This window comes from Trematomus bernacchii, unplaced genomic scaffold (genome assembly GCF_902827165.1).
Source record: "Trematomus bernacchii unplaced genomic scaffold, fTreBer1.1, whole genome shotgun sequence".
Classification (NCBI taxonomy): Eukaryota; Metazoa; Chordata; class Actinopteri; order Perciformes; family Nototheniidae; genus Trematomus; species Trematomus bernacchii.
The window spans coordinates 2,517,160-2,544,310 of NW_022987910.1; the positions used below are offsets into that span (position 1 = coordinate 2,517,160).

General features: G+C 39.1%; 1 protein-coding gene across 1 annotated transcript; it reads right to left on the bottom strand.

Moving 5' to 3' along the window:
* Positions 1 to 942: 942 nt before the first annotated feature.
* Positions 943 to 25,482, bottom strand: LOC117470418 (solute carrier organic anion transporter family member 1C1-like). The gene is made up of 15 exons (XM_034115191.1): positions 25,361 to 25,482; positions 21,615 to 21,790; positions 14,643 to 14,784; positions 9,887 to 10,019; positions 9,469 to 9,590; positions 9,241 to 9,387; positions 7,128 to 7,226; positions 5,702 to 5,950; positions 4,820 to 4,984; positions 4,187 to 4,382; positions 3,757 to 3,922; positions 3,031 to 3,203; positions 1,773 to 1,837; positions 1,537 to 1,654; positions 943 to 1,205 (listed from the first exon to the last, which is right to left on the bottom strand). Exons 2-15 carry the CDS (start codon positions 21,708 to 21,710, stop codon positions 968 to 970), a joined length of 2,109 nt encoding a protein of 702 aa, XP_033971082.1. The 5' UTR covers positions 21,711 to 21,790; positions 25,361 to 25,482; the 3' UTR covers positions 943 to 967.
* Positions 25,483 to 27,151: the final 1,669 nt, after the last annotated feature.

Here is a 27,151-nt window from a genome sequence, read left to right on the forward strand (position 1 = left end):
AAACAGTGCTGGTCTTCAGGATTAAATTGTTTTTTGTAGTAGTCTGTACAAATCACATGTCCCATCTATCTTGTGCCACCATTAAAACCAAAAAGTTTACTCTTCTTTATAAAAAAAATAATAACAGCATACAGTACATTCAAGAAATAGTGAAGTTATATCAAAGTTTCTGTCAAATTCACAAAGCCTTCATATGTCAAGTAGTAGTATAAATATAGAATGTATGCTTTATTTGAGATGATTGGATACAGCATGTGATTCCCTGCAAATCTCATTTAAATGTGTACAGTATCACTGTACATACTGTAGGTGTAAATGTATTCTTAAAGTGGACCTATCATGCTATATTTGAATAATATAGTGTAGGACCATACCTATATAAGGCATATTTATACTTTTTTTTTTCAAAATACCAAACAGATCATGCATTTTAGCCATGCCTCATTTCGCTCAATTTGAATTTTTTTAGCTCTGTTTTTGCAAGGGCAGATTCAGTGAGAACAGCACCACCTACAGGCCTGGCATATGTACTACAGCGTCTCCAGCGCTTTCGAACGGCAATGGCCGTGGCTGTCTCCTCCTGATTGGTGGAGTTGGCCCAATAGCCGTAGCGCCACCGTCCTGACGTCAGGACAGTGTTCAAATCTGGATCAGTTTTTATCCGATCCGTAGCAGCCCCTTTTTTAGAGATTTGGGTATGGAGGAAAATAGAGAGGGTTGTGTTTTCTGACACTTGGTGAGTTCCCTGGAACACCGGGGACACATATTCATGTATAAAAGACGTACAAAAGTGCATTTTGCATGATAGGTCCCCTTTAAATACATACGTGTGTGTGTGTGTGTGTGTGTGTGTGTGTGTGTGTGTGTGTGTGTGTGTGTGTGTGTGTGTGTGTGTGTGTGTGTGTGTGTGTGTGTGTGTGTGATGTTTTGTGAGTGTGTGTGTAGGAGACAAGTCGGGTCAGTTCTGTCACAGCCGTGTCTCCCTGTCTGTGCTGTTGTCTGCCGTTTGTTGTGATTGGTCAGAATTAGAAACAACAAACTCTTCCTTCCTGAGTGCTTCCAGCTCTGTTCCGCCGTTGGCCAGTGCTCCATGGACGGCATTTCTTTCCTCCTTCTTCAGCTGCCGACTGAGCAGAATGAAGCCCGGGATGCAAATAATGAAGGAGATAGACCGTAGGCTCAGAGTCAGACCAAGGTATGCTATCCTGAGAAGTTAAGATTTACACATCACATGATTACTTCCTGAAGCAAAATAAAAAACGTGACACTTCTTAGGACCTTTCTGGAATTATAAGGATTGTTTTCTTTTAATGATTTTTAAAGCGAAGCAAGCATTGCAACACAGTTTCTATAATTTCAAAGTTGGTTCATCATTTTCCATCTTGGCAATATCAAGGGGCTCAGTGTTTTTGTTTTTGTCCGAATCAGTTTAAAATGTCATGTTGTTTTTCTTTGCAAAATAATATAAAAAGTCTCAGCCTGAAAAATACAATACATACAAAAAAAGAATCGCAGAACTTCAACTGAGTGTACTACCTGTATGCAGTGGTGTTGTAGATTCGACAGGCTCCTAAACCTCCACACCTCTTCTGACCCCATTTAAGACATGTGGTGTCAATGATTGCTCCAAAGTAGATGGGTGCTGGGATCCCCGCTGTGAGCAGGAAACATTGTAAAGAAAAATGGAATAAGGATTCAAACCGATGCTAACACATTTTCATGGTTTGCGTCTTAGACCAGCTCAAGAGAGGATGTATTTTAAGCGGACTTACCTAGGGTACGAGTTGCCAAAGCGTGGAAACCTAACGCCAGGGATTTCAGCTGTGGTTTGATGCACCTGCATCAAAAAAAATTGTCGACTATTTAGAAAAAAACAGCCCATTATAGATTAACTCAGTAACCTGTCTTACTCTTAATTTAATTTAATGAAAAGAGTAGAAACCTCAAGTTCGGACACCCTAAGAATATAAACCATGCATGTTGCATCACTATTTCATGATGAAGGGATACATTCATTGTATGGCACTGGGTTGAAAGTACATTAGTACATGACATTAACAACAATTTATGTTCAGTGAGGCCAGTGCAGTTCAACAGGATCAGATGATATGGCTTAAGGAAATTGTGTAAGTGTGTGTAAGAGTGTGTGCGTGTCATATGAAGGGAACAGTGTCTCTGTGTTGAGTGGAGTGTTAACCAGCAGTGAGGGCTGTGTTGCAGAATAATCTATCTTCTAGTCCAGGGGATCTCAAGTTTTGGTGACAATGTAGGGGACCAGTATAGGATTGATGGCAGCACAGTAACAGTGCACACATAAAGAAAACGTTTATTGTTGATCTCACATCCATAGTAAACTACAGATTTGTGTATCGTTATCGATAACTTTAGCCAACAGCAAAAGCATTGCTTTATGAACTTTTTATGAAATTGTTTTGGAATACAGCACTATATTTCATGACATTTATTATGACTCATACTTTACTGTGCCTTCTGTATTCATACAATGTCTTACTATGTTTCTTTAATGGCAAACTATGATACATGCTTTGTGCCATATTAATGCCATTTTATATTATGATTTTTTATGACCCTATTTTCGGGCCCTATTATTCCAGGTGTTCTCAAATCCCTTAGCTAAGTGCACATGTATGGAGCCAGAAGATCATTAATATCATATCATTAAAACACCTGTTGCTAACTGTTACAACCCCCTCCCCTCCACTAGGGGTCTCTGTCTGTGTTCGCTGCTTGCTGGTTCTTAATTAATCTTGAAAATAAATATGCTTTCTGTTACATGTCAAGTCTTCTTGCCTTCCATCTTCGTTGCAGCGTTTGAACTGGGTTGTAAAATAACTGAATTCTAGATTTTTGTCTAACTCAAGAGGTCAACTGTATATATCAATGCCTAATATCTATGCATTTTAGTCATACCATACTGTGATTTTTCATTATGTTTTTGACAGAATATACCATGACTTTTCTCCTATTTCTTTCTACATATTTTCATGATTTTTATAATTGAAATCTGACCTTATGAGAAACATGTAGCCTGGTGTGCCCCCAAGGGAGATGATAAAGGAAGTGATGACAGAGAGAGCCAGGAAATACGGGAACATCCTGTCACAGTCGTCCTTCTCAGGGCACTGCCCCGCGCTGGCCGTAAAGTTACCAGCCACTCCGACACAGCTACACCTGGAGAACACCTGGAGAGACATGTATGGTGGGGATTTATTTATCAAATGTGGATAGAGAATCATATACTGTATATACTGTATATACAAACTTTCACATATACGGCTGATCTATCTAATAATATATTTTTTTTTAAACATTAAAGCCAACCAGGCGCATAAGGATGATGTGACTACTTTGTTAGCACTCATTCGATTATGGGATCTAAGAACATTTAATTGGAAACAAATCTGACTTTATTAAGTGGAAAGTAAATAAATTCAAAAGCAAAAAAGCATAGAGTGATATATGTATAACCCTCTCAGTTATAAGCTTGAAACATAGCCAATGTTTCGTTTTTGTTTTGAATCCCTGCACTTTACACAGGAGTGGTGATGGTCCCCGGATCGGACCGTAACCTTTATATTCAAACAAAACTTCATGGCAACAAAAATGTATTTGACTATACATCATGTTCCTGTTTAGGCATGTACCATATTGTGCTGTGAATCCAGCACAATACTATGGTTTTTCACACCAGAAATGACATTTCCGTATTACAGTTTAAGTACCTTGTCCACTTACTGTGTTTTTCCCTGAGCCAGAAGAGCTGGCGCAGCCAGCGAGACAGGGAGAAACATATGTGATGCCGTTCTCTCCACAGACTGGGTCCCAGTCGCTTGCTGAACAAAAGCAGTCTGAGTTGCATGCTGCGAACACTGAGTGTGTATCATAAGATATGCTATCCAAGCTGGAAAGGAGAGAGTGAGAGAAAGTACAATACAAAGGAAATGAATTATTAGGGCAGACATCATGAGGGACTTGAAATAAAAATGTATCTTTAAGAGATAATCGTTATTTATTTGAAACTCATGAAGCGCATTCAAGTTATGGTAATTGATTACCTGTCTATTAGATCAATAACATTCATGTGTATTGTTGCTCAAATTGTAATATTATATTTGTACTTTGAAAACACTATCTCCGACATACAAAATCATTTCCCATGACTAACCTGATGTATGGAAGGGTCACTCCGGCTACCTTGGCATTCTCGCAGCTCATTGCAAAGAAGAACAGCGACAGGATGTATCCGATCAGAGATGTGCCGAAGGCAAACCTGGCTGCGCCCATGATGTTCAGCTTCAGCCTCTTCATCAGTAAACCTCCAGAAAACATCCCCAGTGCCACAGCTGGGATATTAATCACACCTAAGATCAAGAGAATCAGCAGCATGCTAGATACATTCTCACTGAAATGAAATGTTGCTTTCAATGATAAATCTGGATTTAAACAAATACAGAGTATATGATTGATTATTGTTTCAAAGGTGGCTATCATCTTTCCTTCTTGCTAATACAGAGGAGGAAACAGGACTACACAATTCCAGTTGCCTTGATCAAAGTAGAGGCCTGCTTTTTATTTTTTCAGTCTCTTTCTCATACCTTCATTTGACATCAATGTGAAGGCATGGTCTTTCATCATGTAATTTGCTCTGGTCAATAATATTGCATTCTCTTTCATATGCAGCAAGTCTAGGTCATGCAGACACCTCCTTTGATGAGACCACATAAACATAAAGACTTTCATCTTACGTTATCACCATCATTAGATATTTCATTTCATATGCTGAGCACTTTGCATGTACCCATGAGAAAGTTGGCCTTTGATGCCGACTGCCTGAAGTGCTGCTCGATGTACTTGGGCTTGTAGGTTACCATGCCGATGAGGGAGTTCAGCTGGATGATTGACACACACAGGTAGATCAAGTACACAGGGTTTCCCAGTAGAGTTCGCAGGGATGGAATAAAGTCTGCAGAGAAATCGAAATATTGAAAATGTTTAATATGCAAAATGTAATAGTAAGAAATGACTGTAACACTTTCTGATAAGTGCTATGGAATCAAGTTTCTGACTACATGGGGCACGTGTGACAGTAGGACATCATTTAAGTTTTGGATTTGAAAGTTGCAGTATGTACTAGTGACTTAACAAATCAAAAGGTAACCTGTGGAATTTGGGGAACAAGAAATACTGTGGATGTTTTTAGGTGTGGGTGGGCAAGGAGCCAAAACAATTCACATCCTGCTGTTTGTATCAATCTATACAGCTACAAAAAGAAAGGCAGTAAAAAGACTTCTAGCATGTAAACATGGATATAAATAATGCAAGTTAAATCAAGTTTTAAATCAACTTGGAAATATTTCTCTATTTCAAGCTCCTATAACTAGTATATTATTGTTATTTTATTAATATGGTGAAGTGTTGTGATTTTCTTTGTAGAAATGTGTAGTGTAAATGTTTTCAGCCATTTATTTCTACAGCTCATTAATCATTTAGGGGCTTTACACTTATAAAACAGTCAATCCATTAATATGTATGAACAAAGAGACCATTCAGGGAATCTAAAGCGCTGAACATTTAAAATCACCTCTGTAGAGTAGGTTAAGTTTTTTTCTTGTTTTTTGGTTTGTCTGTCTGTTTATCAGCAGGATTATAGATAAACTAATCGCTCTTGGTTGATACTTACCTTTGGCCATCTCTATGAAAGTAGTATTTTGGTCTGCAGGATACTTGTGCTTCCCACTATGAGGGTCTTTAATGAAACTTGTCTGCTCCGGTGTGCACTTCTCTGAGCCCTGGGCCCCGGGTATGTGCAGGGAACGAGGCAGAAACCAGAATGGGATGGCAGAGAGCAGAGTGATGACCCCTGCTATGAGGTAGCCCAGCCACCAGGCCCCCACCCAGCGGGCATCTGATGGGGTGATGGTGATAGTTTCTGTGTTGGGAGACAGAGGATGAGATGTAATCAATGCTCAGTGATACACTTATGGTTCAACAAAGATCCTGTAAGGTTCATCTTGATCATTTTATAATATAGCTGGCAGTTTTTGATACATTCTTTTTAAGGGTATCTAAAGCCTGCTTGAATCCCTCTAGTTGACTGAATAACCAAATACAAAATGCAAAAAGTGAGCCTATTGAGAACTGACGGCAGCTTTTCCAAGAAGGCAAAACAGAGGTTTTCTTTACATCTTAGAAGCATCTCAGAGAGCGGTTTCTTCTGTGTGTTTGTATTTTAATAATCCATAGAAGGTCGAGACACTGTAATATTAGTGACCATATTAAGTTATGGAAAGCCACTGAATATTCAGGGTTTCACACATTTGGATATCATCTTTTTTATTGTTAGGTTACACTACACTGGTGTACCCGGTGCTTCCTCGATAGGAATACAATAAATGTTCGCTGAATAGGTTTTCATGAATTTTCATGAATTCCTTTGACATTTGAGTAGAAGAGAGCCATAGGCAATCTTATTGGTAAAACCAAATTGAAATCAAAATGTCTGCTTCAACGAGAGGTCCTTTTATTCATAAAACTGAGGCATGGTATTATCAGATATCACCAGCGTCATATGTATGCCCCAAGGACTCAGAACAGGTGTACAGGATTAGCATCAATTAGCTAATGAACAAAGCATGACGAGGGTTAGGAAGAACTAAGCTACAATCAAATAGAGTGCAGCAAACAGGAAAATAGAAAAGTAGCAGAAAAGAAGGAACAAGTATGAAGAAACAGTTGAAAAGGGGATGTAAACAGCCACATAAAAAATAATAAAGTAAACTGTAATAAAAAACAGGTAATAAACCAATGAAAAAAAAGAACTTCAATGATAAAGAATTTTAAAAAGATCCCAGCTAACCCAAGCTATCAAGTGTGCAATAATGCATGCCTGTTTGCACTTACTGACCGCTCAAACAGAACAAATGAGTACCCACTACAAACCTCCATGTGAGGCTTTTTATTTCAGTGTTCAGATAACATATGGTTTCCAATGTTCACATGAGCTCTTTGTGAGTCCATGGTGAGAAGTTAATGACATCAAGTCTGTCTAGACGGACCGCAAATTCTGGCCTTAAGAGACCTAGACATATACTCGTGATTAAACCCACCCATTTTTACAAATCCAATGTCCACATAGATTTTGGCACAAAGGGAGCCCAACAGGTAGCCGAACACAGGTCCAACGACGGAAATGGTCTGCACACAGCCTAGGAAACAGCAAACACACAACAAGAGACACACAACACACAAAATGGTTAGGAGTCTAAATATCTGTACTAACAACTGATACACTCAACACATTTAACATACAGGCTCAGAGGGCTAGTGCGCTGATCTTCTGATCAGGAGAGCACTGGTTCCATCCCCACTGCAGTCAGCATGTCATTGTGTCCCTGGGCAAGACACTTCACCCCAAGTTGCTCCTGTGGGGATTGCCCACAGTATTGAGTGTATGTAAGTCGCTTTGGATAAAAGTGTCTAACAAGTGAAATGTTTTGGAAAACACCCAAGGGATTTACCCCCTTATCTGAGTAAGAAGACTTACTCAGAAATGACAGTCTAATGTACTAAGAGCAACACTGCTGATAGTTTTGTGGACTATGTAGGACGTTTTTTTGGGACATTCAAGAATATGTTTTGTTATATTATATATTATATCATATATTTTTTTGTCATCCAACAATCTAAGTTTAAAATCAATTCTATCAGGCTGTCAATAAGGCTAGCATCTTTGTTTAGTCTGCATATAAATGACAGGGTTTGTTCTGATTTCTTATGACATTACTTGGTCGGATCAAGAACGGATTAAAAAGCAATGGTCCAAGGATCTACCCCTGTGGAACTCCAGAGAGAATTCAGATCTTGTCTGGTAGAAAATTGTGAATGAACACAAGGAAACTTATGAGTTTTTTTAGTTTGGGCATTCATTTGTTCTAGGGTGTTTCAGCAGTGTGCTGTGTTGCCAGTTTTCTTGGGAAATATATATATTGCCTACAAAACTAACGTGAAGTGAGGACCTATTAGCTGTGACTAGCAGCTTCATGGATCAATAATGGTTGTTTGGTCTACAAAATGTTACCCAAGTTTCAGCGACGTGCAGTCAGGGGAGGCAGAGCCTCACCTGTCATACTCCAATGTAACGGAAAAACAACTAAAGAAAAACGAAATAGTAATAATAATAAAAATTTCTCCACTGATCTGTGTTGTAAGTGTGATTTATGTATGATTCCAATCGCTTTTTATAGTCAAAATCAGCAAATTTGCCGAGCTCCGCTACGGGAGCGATGAGAAGTGAGGCAGGGACGTGCTCTGCCTCTCGTAAGCCCACAGTAACTTGCTGGAGCATGGGCACTAATTTAGCGCGGGCACTTATTTTGTGAGCGCACTCAAGCCAGTTACTGTGGGGTGAGGTGAGGCACAGATGAGATCTGCCTCACCTCAGAATGCGTCACCCCACAGAAACTGTCTGGAAAGCGGGCCCGAAGCGCATGCCTGTTACCATCTCACTGTAGGTCACCAATGTAATGTTTGTAGATCCCTTTATTACATTTATCCTCACCATCCATAGTCTCTAAATAACTTATTTCACGTATATATGATATTTAGGCTCGCTGGTCTCATCATACAACGGCAATGAAAAAAGTACCAGGAGAGGCAGCCATAACCTCTGCCGCACTGAAGGGGGCGCACGTGAGCCCACAGGTTCTTGTTGCTACTGTTATTCTACGCAGAGACGGTAGAGCAAACAACAAACTAGACTTTTGTTTTGAAACTAGAGGAAGATAAGGAGGACTTTTACAAAAAAGTAATAGAGATTGTTGTCCAGAAGGATAGCATGGACTTCATCTTCAAGTCAAGGTAAGACCACATGTGTAATGAAAATGAAAGAACAATCCAATATTTAGATTTTGGGTATCCTTTTGTTGAACGGTCTGTTTAAAATGAATCGAAGCATCAGACTAAAAAAGCTTTTGAAAATAACCGAATATTTCGATTAAGGTCAAAATATAATATTTGTAAATCTGACTCAGTGAGTCAGTGCCTCACCAGCCATGAACCTCACCGCACGTCACTGCCAAGTTTTTAAACACCTCTGTTTATTGCTTATTTCTGGTGGTATTTAAGATATTTCCTTCTGCAGCTTACGTTGAATATCATCAATGATAAAGGGTGTTTACTTTTTCAAGTATATCTTTTCCACTGGAGGGAGGTTTTTCTTACCAACATATAGCGCAGCATTTTCCTCAGAAGCAAAATCATCTATATAAGAGATCCCAAGAGGCTGAACAGGTGTCTCTCCAATCCCCCTCAAGACATTTCCAAGGAGCACATAGATCCACATTGACAGGTTTGAGTCGCCTTCACAACCTGGAGGGCAAGGAAAATAATATAAGGGTAATCAGCCAAGTGTACTTGTGGACACTAGTCTGTATGTGTATAAGTGCTCACCTGTGGCTGGCACATGAGACAGTTTTCTATCTTGAGCTAAGTCTGCCGGTGAGCCCACTGGACAAGGAGAGGGGTTCAGTGTTGAATTCACTACCCACCTCACAGATGTTTCATATTGGTAGCTGTAAGCAAAATACAAATGGAACGGTTCAAAATACAGCTGACAGGGGTGAAATACTCATTCTACTTGGTTATAGGATACCATTTTTGAATCCGGCAGAAAAGAGAATTCATAAGTAACTTAAAAAAGTAAAAAGTGAAGCCTGCATTGGAACAGCAAGAATATTCGACCTACTGTACAGTAGAGAGGCTGAACAATTATTTGAGAGGCTGACAAATAACAGTGCTAATATATTATATTATATAATTATATTATTGAAAAAAATGATGGAATTTGTTTATCATATCTTAGACTCACCGTCCAATGATGAAGTGAGGCAGAGCGATGATGAAGGTGCCAATAGACATCAGGACGCAACCTACTGCGATGATCTTTGGTCGATGGAGCTTGGCACCAAAGTAACTGACAAAAGCTATCACCAACAGGTTACCTGGGAGGACAGAGGCAGCCAGAAATACAAGAGGTTCAGAGTGCTACAGTACTTACATCTCCACAGCATGAAAATGAAAAGAAATGCAAGGCTTTGAGCAAAAAAAGTTGATTTATTGCATTTGATTCATACTGATTTTTGTGACACTGTGTGTAATCAAGCCTCTGGCTCTGTATGCTCTTGTTTCAAAATGTGATGTAATAAAATGAAACGTACATTTGTAAATATATACAGTATATATAAGTGCTTTAAAATGCTTTCTCTAGCAACACAAGATACAGAAACACAATGGAAAAGCAAAAAAAAAAACATACATATATCTAAAACTGTTATTTTTCCTTAAATGTTCTAGCCAGTATAATACCCATTACATACCGCAAATTCACATAATTATAACAATATACACAAACACTTTGATGTGTCTTATGTTGGAGGACTTCTGTCTTCTGCATGCACATTTCAAATGACTGGACATTTTTGTGCATGTCCATAGTTTGAAAAACAGATAAGGGTCATCACACGTGATACATTATCTATAAAATATATCTTATTATCTGGAGCATGTGGTGGCATGAATATTAAACAATGCTGGGTGGGAACATGACCATTTCTCTATGGTCACCTTTGAGCACATTTCATCTATTATGGGCAACGTGGTAACTTTGTTGTAATAACAAGATGGAAAACTGGCCTAGAAAGATAAACTTAAGCCTTGTGGTAAAAGGCTAATTTGATGGGATGACGTCAGACCCTCCAACAATCCTTCAGCTGTTGTCATGTGCGTGTGAGAGAGAGAGAGAGAGAGAGAGAGAGGCAAAGACAGAGCAGCACTTAGAACATGTCAATAGTTATAAGTATATGTGAATGTGAAACCTTATCAACCTTGTTTTGTGGGTATAAGGAATTCTAAGTAGTGCTTGTATCTTACCTAGTATTCTGCATGTAATTCACTACATGAGGTTTGTACTTTCCCAGAGTAAAACAGGAGATTTATTTCTTTCCAGTAAAACATTTAATTGTGTTCATGTTCTTTTTTTCACTTTTTTGTTCATAACAGCTAGCTCCAATCAGCTGTGCTCATTATCCATGATTAGCTCTCTATACTGTCTTTCCTCTTCTTTAAGCATCTTTTATTTCTCTCTTCTCACCCTTTGTCTTCTACCTGCTCTGTTCTCCTCCCGTTTCCCTTCCTCTTCACAATGCCCTGCTTTGCCTCTATGTTACCCTGGCAACAGTCCTATAGAAAAAGCTTGTTGCCTTGGCCACGTGAGAGATGCAACTTTCACAGGAGACGTAGAGATGGAGAGATATGAATGAAGGGAGATTGTCCGGCAGATATGCCCCACCTCAATCAGAGTGAAAGCAGGTTTTACAATCCGCCATAATGTTATTGTAGTCAAATGTTAATTATTTTTCACTACTTTTATGTCACCATGGGCCCAAACCCATGTACAATGGCTATTAGTGCAGGACGACTTTTATCTTGGATGAATCATATCTCTTTGGGTCTTACTGCAAGCTTTGTGTAATTTATAACAGGCCCTTTGCATAATGTCATCAAGGTTACGTACAGTATGATTAGTAGTTGTGGACTTGTGCTGCAAGCCAGATCATCTCGCAAGCAAAATCAAACTTGTGGTTGGCTTGAATAATTCAAATCAAACTCCGATACTATGTTTTGTCCAACTTGTTATAGTTAACACAACAGCCCACAGGACAAGTGGTACCTGAAAACCAGAAATTAGCATTAGAAAAAGTACAATCTGACTCAACATATGACTCACTCTTTCTTGAGTAATTGTTTCAAAATCACATATTCTTGGCAATTCTGACAAGCAAATATCTTAGTAATGAGCAATTTTAACATCGATATTGATGAAGTATCTGGGAGGAGTGCCTTGAGTGCCTTGAGTGCCTTGAGCAAGGCGCCGGACAACCCCCCCACCCCCCCACTCCCATTACTCCCCGGGCGCTGTACAATAGCTGCCCACTGCTCTTAGTACTAGAATCCTGGTACTAGGATGGGTTAAAAGCAGAGAACACTGTGTGCTCTGCATGTGTGACCATTAAAGAGGGTTTCATCCCTCCCAATTCTTCTTCTTCTTAAATTGGATGAAAATATTGGCCATAAACTGTAATTCGGAAAATTGCTTTGTTTATTGTGTTTTCTCTTCATTTTTTACCATGTACCACATCTTGTAATGATCAAATGTGTGTCCCTAAGAACCAACATCCCCTGGTGTGGAAACAATTTGTTTGAAATATTGTGCAAATAAAGGGTAAATCTGATAATTTATCTAAATGTCTGCACACAGCAAAGCAGACGGACCGTCCACACAGCAGCGTTAAAAAAATCTTGGAGGTGGGCGTATCTGAAGCTTGGGGATTTTTTGCGAGCAAGGCACCAACAACCAATCACATGAATCTCCCGCCCCCGACATAAGAAGCAAAAAAGTTTGAAGTAAACTGGATATAAACTCCCCAAACAGGCAAAATCATACCACTGTCTCTGCCACCCAAGCCCCCAGGAAGTGCGCCGGACTCTGATGAAAATATTCGTGCTGGCCAAACGGCGGTACTACACTTCCTTTTGGTTGCCAGGCCCGGAAACACTTTTTCCCATTGACTTACATGGGGAAAGAGTGGTCTGTAAATCGTTGGATAATTTTTTTTAAACTAAATAAACTACCCAGTATGAACACTTGTATAGCCCTTATTAAAAACATTCGTTCCTCAAGTTGTAAAAATGTGCTAATAACGTTATTCTGAGAGTTATTTCCCTCTGCATTATGAACGCGCATCTAACCCACGGGACCGCGCCGCCCGGCACGTTGATGTTACGTGTTCAGCACTAGTACATGCGTTTATCTTTACCCATGGATGTACAATAAGAACGGACCCATATCGCCTTACTGCCAGCCCACGGAGCTGTAATAATGGATATATTGCACATGTTTGCTGTAATTCATCATTTGTAAAATATTATACTACATGGGCTGTATGATTAAATCTTGTACCGTAAATGTTGTATTAAATAAAGTTAATATTACCGACGTAGATTAACGTCACTGTAGCTTTTTATTGCACTAAGAAGCTTATTGCACTGTATATATATACACATATATATATATATATATATATATATATATACATATACATATATATATACATATATATACAGTGCAATAATTCTTTCATGCTAAATGAAGCTCTGTTGCTTGGATATCACTAGATCCTGTTACAGCGTAATATAAAAGTACATAACGATTGATGTGTAAATTAGCATAATTACTAGCTAACCGCTAGCTGCTAACTGCCGCCTCGTTAATATCAAATCTATCATAACAAACCACATGCTGTCATGAACGTGCGGTGCTGTTACGTGTACGCGAATTGACGTGCTTGATGTGAACGAGCATTTTGGGGGGCATGGTTAAAGTTGCGCATGCGCTATGAGCGCACATACGGGTACTTCTCAGGCATGCCGGGTAATCTGTGACGTTTCGCTCTCTCAAAAGTTGGGCCATTTTATCATCATGCGCGAATGAGCAACTCTCATAGGAATGAATGAGGCCCCGCCTCCCACGCTGTATCCAGTTCTTATTATACATCCATGCTGCCACCTCCCTCCATGCCTGGCTCCTCCGGTTTATATCCCGGTAGGTAAATAGGGACTGGTCATAAAGCACCGGGTGATTCCCTACCGCTAATTTCTCCTCCATTTTTTGGAATATGAGGAAATGACCTGCGGTATGTCTCTCCCAGCATACACGCCATTTGATTGGCTAGAGCTTGAACTGTCAGATTTGCGTACACGGGATTTGATTGGCTGACGCTTCCACCTCAGCCTCAAAAGTTGAACATTGCTCAACTTTGAATCCTGAAAATCCTGAAAATCTCCGCTCGCCTGCCCACAATGCAGTTCGGCGAAAAGTGAGGGAAAGTGACGTCACCCCATTCAAAGTGAATGGGCAGAAGCATTTCAAGATGTTTTTAACGCTGCTGTGTAGACGGTCCGTAAGTCACACGTTGTCTCCTGCTTGTCTCTATATTATTAATTTGGCTGCTACACTGCTGCACGCGGAGTGTCCTGACCTGGCTGTGTCATGGGCTGTGTGTGAGCCCCTCCCCTCACAGCGCGGCCGGGCTGGCAGCCACAGCCGCCGGGCTAAAATGCTGGTCACATCCTTATGTAAACAAACACACATGTAAACGGCAATTTATCGAGCTCAGAAAAGTTATCGAGTCCATTTTTATTTATCGTACGACAAGTCAATTTATTGATTATCGCGATAGGCCTGCACGCGCGCACGCACGTGCACGCACGTGCACACACACACACACACACACACACACACACACACACACACACACACACACACACACACACACACACACACACACACACACACACACACACACACACACACACACACACACACACACACACACACGTCCTCTTCTTGGAAGCCTGATGAATCCTTTATCTGCAGCTTGATGATGACCTCTGTGACCCATTCATTTGTACCAAAGACAGAAAAAGAGAAGGGAGGCGGGCCCGTGATGCGGAGACTGCGAACTGGACAACAAAATAACAGCAGTGACTGTGTCAGGCCTACTCACCAACCTCGAAGCTCCCGTCAATGACACCTATTAGGTAACTGGGGATGTCAAAGCGCCTCTCCAGCTGAGTTATTGTGCTCTTCATGTAGCTCCCCGTCAGAGCCTTTGCAAAATAAGCAAAGGACAAAGCCACCAGAAACATCTGGGAGAAGAGAGTAGGATGAGAAAGGGAGAGAGAAAGACACGAAGAAAGGCATTACAATTAATACAAGCAGTGTTTTAATCTAATTATAAAAGTATCATAGTGTGGTGTACACTTGCTATCTGTTAACTTGCTATACACAAAAAAGAAGCCCTTGAGTGGTATCTCTTCAGTTGCTCCTCTGCATGAACTCGGCTCATTACCCTACTTCCACTGGTCTGACGTGCATTCATTAACACGTGCCAGCCTCTCTATCAGGATCAGAAATAATGTGGTCTGATAAATTGAGGCTTAAGTAGTGGGAGGGGATGATAGGAGATGAACACAAAGGGTAGGTCAGATTTTGGCATATATTTCAATGAATACAGCCAGATAGACAAATGGATCAATGTTTGGATTGACAAGGGAAGGTGCATGTAGGACGGACTAGCACACAGCTAGATGTAGAGAATAAAATAAGTCAAAAGTGCACGATATAAATAGAAACCTAGCAGAGACAGAGAAGCAATCCCCATAAAGTTGTGTCCTCCTTGATAGTTTTTATTTGTGCTACAATGAGACCAAAGAGCAGTGAGCTGACTCCAATAGTGACTGGACTCAGATCAACGATGCTCACAGTTAGGACCAAAGCCAATTTATTAAACTCATATAATGACAGAGGTCCACAACACCACGCAAATTCAGTTTCCTTGTTAACATCAAAGTAGTCCCAAAATCTACTCGGAACTATATTTTTACTTATGTCGTTTGTTTCACTGAGAAGGATATTAAATTAGACAAAATAAATCTCATTATAAAATGAAAAAAAAATGTTTAAGGGGAAACAGACCACCTTTCAACTCCCCTCCACCCCAGCATATCCAAATTGTATTATTGTTGACGGGTTAGGGTCAGAGACAATTGCATCGCTTTCTGTTTTACACATAGTCTCAAACACAAACAACACAGGACAAACTAATTGTGTTTCCCACAGTAACTTTGTTCGTTGCATAATTTACTCTATTGGGGAAATAAGTGCAAATTGCTATGATTGTTGATTAAGTAGCTACCTTGAAATAAAAGCGCAATATTCTTCCTGTTTTGGTTGAGAAATGGTTGACTGACTTTCTTTGGGCTGTAAATTGAGGATTCATTTGGAAGATCTTACCTTGTGGCAAAACTAATTGTAACTAAACATCAATAATAAACATAAAGAGCAATTACTCAATAGATGGATGAATTTGGGCTAATATTAAATAAATAAGAAACTTTACTTTGACTTGATATAAATGACCATACATCTAAATGCTTGATACAGTCTAGAAGTGGTCAGTTCATAAAGCAATGCTTATGGGAAACGTACAAAGTCACATTTTGTAGGTAAAATTACTATTTGAATATGTACTAGAAAAGTACATAAAAGCTTCTCATGTACACAACAATGGTTTGTTACTTCAGCCTGCACATGTATGCATATGTGTGGTGAGAACATGGTCACAAAAATATGTTTGTCTATATTTATTTTACTATATGAATTGACACTCTATATCCACTACAAAAAACGGCTCGCTCCTTTCATGCAATTTGCCTTGCGGGCAAAATGACAGTGGTTTCACGCAGAGGTCAGAGAGAAGAAGAACAAAATCTTTGTTTAATAGCTTAAGTGTGATAATAATTTCCCCTTAGTGCTTGAATATAAGTAATAGTTTGTGGCCCTGGTAATGGTTAGTGTATACTGCCCTAGTCTATTTTCTGGTTCTTCAGTACTGACGTGAGAGAAGCAGCACACATGAGAGTCACATTACACACATGATCTGGCAGAGACATACATGTTCATAGACAGAACAATGGCTGGAGGGATTATTATCCAATACCATGTCCCAACAAAATCACTCAAAAAGTGCAAGTTATCAGCATTAGGATGCAGATTCACCTTTTGACCATAGTGTTGAATAGGAAGCAGCTGACTATACTACCAGTGCTGATAAAACCACATTAGCAAAGTTAGGGAGAGAGAGAGAAGCTCTGAGCAGGAGCCTCTCTTACATGCTTCACAACAGTTGTGAGATTAAGAGTAACACCTTCTCTTATGCTTGTTCCTCTCCTCTTACAAAGTGTCCATTGAAATAATAGAATGGGATCTATGCAAACAAAGTTGAGATCATGCCCACCACCAGTGCAAGCTGCGGGGTATTAACGAAAGTAACTCATCACATGTGCATTTCCTCGGGGTATTGACCTGCAAGCAAGCGTGCATACTCGTTTTAGTGTGGTAAAAAGGTTAACGGTAAAGAAACTAACATACAAATCTATCTAAATAAGATTGTAACAATCCAGTGGTTGCTTTCCTCCATATGTTTATCAGTAGGAGATAAGTTGGTTTTACATTCTAAGGTATAATGTAGTGCTGTTTTTGTTCAATATGATTGAGTTGACTCAAGCTGTTCACCTAGTTTCTAGTGTTGCCTGTGGTAACAAGTTCATTAGAGACGCATGTTGGAATATAATCATTTAAATCTGAAAGATACTTTTTGTTTCAACCTCTGTTCTCTGATGACAGATGACATTTATTTTACTCATGCCCTGCGACCTCTTGGCATGCTATGGCTGGGACAACAATAACATGTCAGCCTGTTAAAAAATGTTGACAGAAATACAATGATGTTGCCTTTGATCAGAGCCAAGCTAGTTGTTTGATCACGTTTCCAGTATTTGTGCTAAGCTAAGCTAAGCTAACAAACTGCTGGTTGGAAGTCATCATCGAGAAAAATCACAATTAAACCAAAATAAATTGATGATAAATGGCTTACGTTTTTTTAGAAACTGCTTGCCCATATTGAGAATTGCAACAATGGGATGAATTGTGACATTTTCATTCTGTTATTTTAATTCGTTTTTTCAAAGTGCCAAATGAGCAGTGGCCTCATTGGGATTACTAATCACTCAAAAGGGATACACATTAAGACTCTTTAAACATTTCCTCATGAACTGCGACCCGCTTTTGTTCTGAGCTTTTGATGTCATTCAACCAATTTTATTTGTCAAAGTGATGACGAAAAGTAGAACAAATTATTTATCATTAAATACACAAGGTGATAAGAAGCAATTACAGGAGTACTGAGATGGCATTTAAAGCCAGACAGAAATAAGAAATTAGAATTAAAACAAAACCTGGGATATTGTAGCACTAACGTTCCAGTCTTAGTGGATGAATTAACAAAAAAAAAGAGACTAACATTGAGCACAATACTAGAGTTAAAGCGGGCTGTGCCATGCCCCAGCCGATCAGGAACCCAAACAATTCTGAGAAGAAAACACAAGTCTGTCCTGCCACTGCAGTCTCTGTTGTGATAAGCTGCTTGAACACCATTGTCTCACATCACTTTCATGTGGGGAAAAAGCAACAAAGTGTCTGATCTCGTTTTATTTTTTAGAAGGTTGTTTGAGGTAGAAGAAATAAAAGAGAAAGAAGAAAAGCCTGAGGTGGTCTATTTATAAGATTCACATTATGTTCTGCCTCATTTTCTGAGAAAGAAACCTTGTTAACCATTGTGAAATGTTCACTATGGCAACAAGAGGACACACTCGTAGTATTAAAGGTAGGGTAGGTAAGTTTGAGAAACCGGCTCGAGATCGCTAGAATTTGAAAATACACAACCGGAGAAAATCTGCCACTTCCTTATAGAGCCCCTCCTCCAACACACACGAACGCGCACATGACCAATGAGGGCACGAGATAAGTTTGTGCACAGATGGAAGGCTGACAGGCAGGTAGGCCATCCAGTTATTTTAGCCGGGCCGGCTAAAATGATTGGGCGTACTTTTTACAGTATTACAGCTTCCACAGATGACATCTTTTAATGGATTTTTTGTCAAAGCACTTAAGATATTCATTGCTATCAGGATGTTAAGAGCATTCCATGGATATAACAAAAAGTGTATCTCGAGCCGGTTTCTCAAACTTACCTACCCTACCTTTAATGTAAAAAAGCAAGTGGCTGAAGTAGAAAGCCATTAGCTTACATTTGCCTAATTCAAGAGTTATTTTCTCTGCATGACCCAAAATCTCCAAGAACACAAAGCAATCAGCTTTAGATTGTACTTAACCCTTAGATGCATAAGTGGGTCTTTTTTGACCCGGTGAGGTGGTTTTCTTGAAGTATCTTTGTAATTACATGTTTTTATCATTTAATATTCCAGCTATTCCTCAAAAACATGTTTTGGATATCATGCCATTCAAATTTTAAATGTAATACATTTCAAGAAATTGTAGTTTTTGTATTACTACCCCAAGCTTTCACAAGTGGGTCTTTTTTGACCCGGTGAGGTGGTTTTCTTGAAGTATCTTTGTAATTAAAAATTGTTATCATTTCATATTCCAGCTATTCCTCAAAAAACATGTTTTGGATATCATGCCATTCAAATTTTAAATTGACATTTGATACATTTTAAGAAATTGTAGTTTTTGTATTACTACCCCAAGCTTCCATAAGTGGGTCAAAGATGACCCGCATGCATTTTCGATGGAATACTATGGGAACCTTTGATTCTTATCACCTGTGGCTGTCAGGAATACATTCACTGTAGACCACACAGACTACATCACAAGTGACACCTCTCCGGAAGATTATTTTACACAGCAAGATCTGATACCTGTCAGTATAATAATAATAATAATAATACATTATATTTGTATAGGGCTTTTCAAGGACTCAAAATCGCTTTACAATATAAGGGAAGGTTAGGGTGGGGGGTATAGGACTATCAAACTTGATAAACCGGCATGGATTGATGGGGGGTGGGCTATGAGTAGACAAGAGGAGAAGAGATGAGTTTTGAAAAGGGACTGGAATACTGTGAGGGTCTCAGAATAGCGGAGATCTTTGCATCAATATGTTCAAAACGTTTTTTTTCAATATGTTAAAAAAATGTCTAAAATTATAAATAGTGAAAAATTAAATATAAAATATTTCTAGTGTGAACCAAAAATACTAAATACTAAATATTATACAAATGATTTTTCTTAACCAAAATGACAAAAATGGCATAAAAACACATATTATTCCAATACGGGTCCTTTTTGACCCACTTATGGAAGAGTGTAGGGTCCAGTCACTCGTGCATCTAAGGGTTAAACCTGTTAGGATGTTTGGTGTGGTGTTGCCGGATAAATAAATAAGGTTCAAATAGGGATGGCAGATGGATTTTTTTTCAGATAAGATATTAGAGGAGATGTGAGATCTTTCTATTGAAAACAGTTAATTAAGCTACCATTTTAACAGCTAAACATAATACAGAGGCGGTGGCACATTATTTAGCTTCCCTTTTAAATTGGTTATTTTAGAAAGTGTTTACTAAAATTGTATTATCCTTTATTCTGATATGTTTAAAGTGCTCTACAATTCAACATGTAGGTATTCAGAATCTGACATTCTAGTCACAACTGATAATTAACAAATAATGGTACATAATAAAAATTGTGTATCAGTAACACAATTAAAATAAAAGTAATGGATGCTGCTACAGAGTGTATTGAATAATGCAATGGTGCATGTTATTGCTTAGGACATGTCATTTGTCAACATGTATCTATTAAAAGATTGATGATTCTTACTCAAATCCTTTTCCAATGTGCTTGACGTTACAGATATATTAAAAAATATGTTTTATTTGCTGATACAGTATAGGTGATCAAAAGCTCCACAATAGCTAGCTTCTTAATGGACATTGGTTTTTATCACCGGTCATTTTGTGAGCCTTTTAAGCAAACAGGAGAAGTCCTTGAAGTGCTAAGAACAACTGAGCAAGCTCAATCTGCTGTTTAACACTCAAGTGAAATTGTTTTATCAACCACTTTTACAAGGTCCAAAATGTAATGACGTTGACAATCATCAATAAAGGTGATGGAAAATGTTGTTTTGTGATTACTAAACATGTACAACTACCTTGTGTCTCATTAATTTGTAAGTAAATAAAACGTACTTAATTCTGCAAATCTACAAAGAAAGCATCAGCACTGTACAGCCTCACTTTCTCCTAGAATTCAATTGGCAGAAGGCAAGGCTCTATATTAAAGTGCTAACAACACAAGTGCCAATAGATGGATTTCCTGTTAACAAATAATCACGACAGGGGGTTCGCAAACTGATGATAGCTAGTATGTATATATTTTGAGTATTCAGAAATTAAAAAAACTTGCAGGAAACGCATATAAATACAGTTCAGAGGCAAATGTGTAGGTTGCACTCATGCTGGAATGTATTGTGGAAGTATTTATTTGTTACCATATGCCACAGTTTGATAGACTAGTTGGCCCTGATCAGTCAACACATTTTCCATCAATAAACGAATGTAGTAGCAGCAATAATAAATCCAGTAGAGTAAAACTAGACTTCACATATTTAGCTCTTACAGGGAGTGAACAATGACCTGTGTGTCCCAAACTATCAACAGCACTGCTCCAACAAGTAACATTACCATTTAAATAAAAGATTTGCCTATATGTTAAGACCGCATAACACCCTTATTCTGCATATTACATAAGTTACTTTCTAGTGCCTTGTGTAAACTTGCAAATGTGTCAAATTAGTGCAAAGCCCTTTGTATTAGATAACCTAAAGTGTACTGTTGAATAGAAGCATGCTTAATTTCCCGTGGCATCCTACGAATGCCTCAGGTTTAAAACAGTCACCCTCAAGGACACACATCATCCTTGTGGAAGTGGCTTGTTAGACTGTAATTTGGTTATGTAGCATACGAACTAAGACAGCATGTGATCCCTTCCACGCACAGCATATAAAAGAGAAACATGAGTCAGCTGGAGCTACATTATTCCACATGTTTGTGTATACCTTCAGGCTGTTGCAGGGAGAGGTGCGGGGCTTTCCGGCTGCAGCGTCACTGCGTCCATTCCCCTGTGCGCGTCCTTGCTCATTTCCCACCTCCATCCTCCAGAAACGTCTCTATGTCTCCTTCTGCTAAGGAGTCTCCCACGTAATGCAATTTCTTGGCACTGATGCATGCAACCCTGCAAATGGATAATTCAAGCATGTGACCCACTTCTCATCCTCAGCTCAAAACAGAAACATGTCTGCAGCAGCCAGCAGAGGGGAGACAGACACACAAACAATAGTCCCTGTATGTGTTCTGGAGATCATAAGACTTATAATACAACTAAACATTGTAATAACACAGATGACGTGTGCCCTTTTTCAGAACAATAGGTTTTCGTTTCCAGTTAACAATTTTTAGCCACAGTATGAAAAACTGAGCTCAGCCTTCATACATTTCACAACTACATACTTTGTTTTGTTGTTCGATCGGTAATTGACAGCATGTGACCGACTGTTATGAAGCATAAACCCGGGTTTTGAAGTGTCATGGCCATTTCTACAGATCATAATTCCATTGTTGAGGTATACTAAAATAGATTTATATTGTGCAATTTTCCAAACTCACATTGGTTTCTCATACAGCATCTCTGTATAGTATGTGTATTCACTCTCTGTCCTAAACGGCTTGTTGGAGCTCCTGCCCCCCCCCCTCCCTGTGAGCCCAGTGGCCGTCTGCGAGACAGCGAGACACAGCGAAACCCAGCCCGAAACCAGCCCGAGCACACACACACACCCGCAGCCTGGCTGTAAGTTTGTGTGTGTGCTCACACACAGACTCACAGCCTCGCCGTGTCCCGCCATCTCAGGCTGAGAAATCCGCGGAGCTGCAGCTGAGAAAAGATTGAGTGTGTGTGTGTGTGTGTGTGTGTGTGTGAGGAAGGGACCAATCCGCGGACTTAACGTAACGGCTCCGCGGTACCCAAATACGTCACTATACCCAAGAAGAAAAAAATGGAAAAGAGAAATCTCCAATGAGGCGTTCTGGGGCAGCATAGACAGGTCTTTTCTGTGTTAGAGTTTTACTCGCTACAGGGTGTACTTTGAGGGTTTGTGACTTTGCAGACCGTTTACATGCATACAAACCTTCATAACACACAAGGGGACGGGTAATAACCGGAAAAGCATGACATGGGACCTTTAAGCCTGACATGATACAGAAAATAGGTTGATTTGCTATAAGATTATTATGGTAAACTTCCATTGCTTTTTAAAGCCATAATTACTCACCATTATTGGGGAAAGATTTTGTAAACCGCGTGAAAATATGTGTCAGAATCCTAGGAATACTGACAGCAGAGATAATGGGCTCTCATGTTTACTGTTGTCAGTGATCTTCTCTTCAATTTCCACATACCAGTTGAGTTGATGGAAGAGAAGTGAATGGAACACAAAAAATGGGATCGTTGCTTCTGTTCATCAAAGGAAGATCTGATTGTGCCATTAAATAGAGCTGGGCTTTTCATCACTAGAATTTATTGCAACCTCAACTACATTTCTGCACCTTTTTTTTTGGCTGGACAACAAGTGCGACTGATATTTGTTAAAAAAAACGTTTTGGACTTAAATATTAAGGCATAATAAAATAGATATATACATAAGGGAAAGAGTTTCACCGTTAAATTGTATATAGGAAAAACAAAACACTAGTTGGAATATGTACTAGTACCTTTATTTTTTAGGGCTTGCTCATCCACTTTTAGTCGCATGTTGTCGGAGTTGAGTTCTACATCCAACCTGGGTTGGACTCACTGGGAGATCTATACCTCACCAACTCTTGAAAGTTACCTATACCTGGCTGAATTTTTGGAGCTACAGTAAGACATGCGACAGCTAAAGTGGGGTCCACAAAACACCCAACAGCGCATGTTTCAAAAACCGGTCAATTATCAAATAAGTCCTCACTTGAACACTGCATTCTGAAAAAACTCCCTTACAGAGAAAATCAAGAAAAAACGTAAAGAAATTATCAAGCATGCAACAACAATCAATGACACTACTAAAACCCAACTCTCAGTCCATAGGATCATACAGACTTTTCCACCAATACGTAATAGGCAATATCCAGGTTCTTGAATGCATTTGCAACAAAACATTTCTGAGCTAATCTATGCATTGCTTGTAAACAGAACCAAAGCATGATTAAGACACTCTTAATAAGCTATATTGACATCATGGTCAACTAAGTCACTTAAACTAGGGTAAAAAAGGCATCAATAAAGCTTACATGCCTTAACCATTTAGAGGCTGTTCCTGCATGGGAGATTGATTTTAGGCTTATGACAGTCCCTGTTAATAAGTCTAAGGAAAAGCCAGCATATTTTCTGATTTGATACCTTTATACCACTGTATTCGTTGTATAATGGTATGGAGATTCGAATTAACTGCAACTGATATTAGTAAAGCAACACTTAAGCCCTAACAAAGACTGTCACATTATACAATATATGGAGATAAATTATATGAATCAAAATCTGTTTTTCCCTACTTTAAATTATTCCTTATTGTCCTCTTTCTCTTCCTTTCTAAGAGTACTTTCTTCTCACTCCTCACATTCATCTTGTTTATTTCACATACTACTGGACTCTCCACCCCTTCAGTAGATTTCCAGTAGTCATTGTGAAACAGTGGATGAAATTGCTCAAGGGGACCATGTTAGTGATACTTTAAAATAATTCGACTAACAGCAGCTTTAAGCAGGCCAATATGAAGCAGAATTCCACTGTTGTTCCTTGTGTACCACCAATGTTTATACTCATTTGAACCCCGTACCCCTATTTCCACGAATATGGTGCTGTCGCCACTCGCCAGTAGGCCTAGAGTATTATTATCAACGTTCATTTAATCCGTCACTGTTATGTAATGACTGGTGAAAGAGAGCTCGTTATTCAGACTCAAATTTACTCAAATGGGTAATTTCTGCCCTTTCATGTTAAAAATTGCAACTTGTGTAACAACACTTCCTCAGAATAGACAATGAACTATTCACATTGCATGGTATATAAATATGTAATAAGTATAATTACTGGGGTGAGAGTTTTAATGTTTACCACTGAAGCTAGCAAGACGACCTTGACAACATGTTGCACAGTTGCGACGCAATTGCGGTTACAACAATCTGCGCGCACACACACACACACACACACACACACACACACACACACACACACACACACACACACACACACACACACACACACACACACACACACACGAGGGGTTAAAATGAACAGAAATGGAGAATGTCCACTGTCCTGTGGCGAGCGTATAGTGGTAAAACGCACCTCTATCATGGTGTTGTTGTCTACCCTCAAACCTTCGGACATTTAACATCCATGTGATTAGTTTATATTCCAAAACAAACTTCTCCTTTAGTCTGTCAGCAATGATCAGCCGTTGGATTGTATCAAAAAGCACACGAGAAATGTGTAAAACTCGTGCCAGGGTTTTGCAGCCCTCCAGGTGCACAATTGGTTTAAAAGCTATTATGGCGTCACCTGTTCCTCTCCCAGAGCAATTAGAGGAGTTGATGAAGTCCTGAAAATGAAATGTTTAAAGAGGAATTGGCTTTTAAATACATATTAAGCCTAAACATAGTAAGTCAAAAAAGAATTTCAATATCTTCACCACTGGAATAAAAGAAAGTGCGATAAATCAGATGTTCAGCAAAAAAAAGAGCATCAACAAAAAAAAAGCGCACCACTTACCTCGGTGTCCTGTGAAGTCCAGTTGCTTTACTACTCAGACTAAAAAAGCAAAAGACAGGTAGCCTCCCTTCAGCCAGCTCCAGTCAAACTTTTCATGTGGATGAGAAAGGAGGAGAAGCGAACACCCGTATCATGAATGCTCTGAGACCGATATGCACCTTCAGAGTTCATTTCCAGCCGACTTCACGGTTACTTTAGGCAGACGAATCCAGATCAAACAAGGATTTATATCTCTGGAAACATCTAGTCATCACCGGTTGGTGTCCATCATCTTGGAGATACGGTGTGCTCGACGCGCTGCTACCTCTGTTTCCTGGACTGACTCTGCATATAGCCGGAATAGTTTACACAGAAACACGTCTTAATCTGCACTGCTCTCTCTCTCTCTCTCTCTCTCCGTGTTTCCCTGCCTCTTTCTGTTTTACTCCCTTCTATCCCTCCCCCTGACCCCCTCTCTCTATAATTTCTATAAAATTCCACTGAGCTTTATCATACAGTGCCATGCATTGTTTAGAGGCTGTTGTGGTATTCACAAGCTTAAAAAAAACCAGTTATTTAAAAGCATCGTGATTATCATAATCAGAAAATTAAGATTTCAACTTTTAAAATGATAATCCTAACGGTTTTTAAATGGCTGCTGAGTCATGGTCACATGGTCAGTCGGAATTTTGAAATTAGTTGTACTTCCCTGATTTAATTTATTTGGAGAAAATTAGCTTAGAACATCAATTTCTTTTTGGCACAGATTATAAAGTGACTTTATTTTTCCGCTTTTCCTCCTCCTATGCCAAAATCCTGTCTACATTACACATTTCTGTGTTGCAGAACAGAACAGACACATCATGGAGTTATGTCACCCAGTGAAGTAACAGAGAATGTACTACGTTAAGCTGGAATTGGTCGAAGTTTTCCTTTAAGGTAAAATATCAAATGTCTTACAATTAGACCTGTTTTATGCTGTTGAGTTGTTTAACCTATATTTCATTAATGTTTCTGTTGACTAACATGAATGCTTTCAACAATATTCAAGCCTAGAGGAATCAATACTTTTGATCAAGATAACAGACTGTTTCGACGGTGACGTATCCCCTTTGGGCATGAATTGTGTGTTATAAACTGTAATGTATTTCTTTCTGTTTTTATCCAGTCACATTGCAAATGGTGGGGCCTTGTTTCAGTCCTGATTAGGTTTTGGGTTAAAAGGATTCTGTACCTTGAATAGGCACTTTTTATCATGGACATGTCTGTAGAAATATCAGAGGGATAAACATTGTGTTTCCAAAATATGATCTGTCATGATGATGAGTTTAGCAGATTTTTTTTAGAAATGTTTTGAATTGTACGTTTATCCAGGGTCCATGACCTGCTTAATCCCCACTTTATGAAACTTGCATTTCTTGAACATCATTTTACTCTCTCTTTCTCATCCAACATAGGAGTCAACATAAAATAGGAGTACAGGAGCCTGCTGTGCTGCCTGCCTTGCTTTATCATCACCATTATTGCATTTATTTTGCTTTATGCCCAGAAATTCTGAGATTATTGGGATTTTCTTTTTTTGAAGCAGATTTCTAAAATCAGATAGCTTTGTCATTAATCAAAGGATATGTCTCATTGCTTAACAAAGTTTTAGTTATTTTTTAATGTCATTAATTTGTGGGAAACGATAACTTGTAAACTCAAAGTGCATGCACATCTTTGGATATTGGTAGTGTCTCCCACTCTATGATTATATTGGCAGTTGAACCTGTCAGATGGTACACATTAAAAAACGTAACACTGTCTCATTCA

Coding starts and splice junctions, on each gene's coding strand:
- LOC117470418 (XM_034115191.1), bottom strand. CDS start 21,710: ATGGAGGTGGGAAATGAGCAAGGACGCGCACAGGGGAATGGACGCAGT. Junction 7,227..9,240: donor AAATGCTGCGCTATATGTTG/GTAAGAAAAACC, acceptor GCTGTTTCCTAG/GCTGTGTGCAGACCATTTCC. Junction 1,206..1,536: donor TACAACACCACTGCATACAG/GTAGTACACTCA, acceptor TTAACTTCTCAG/GATAGCATACCTTGGTCTGA.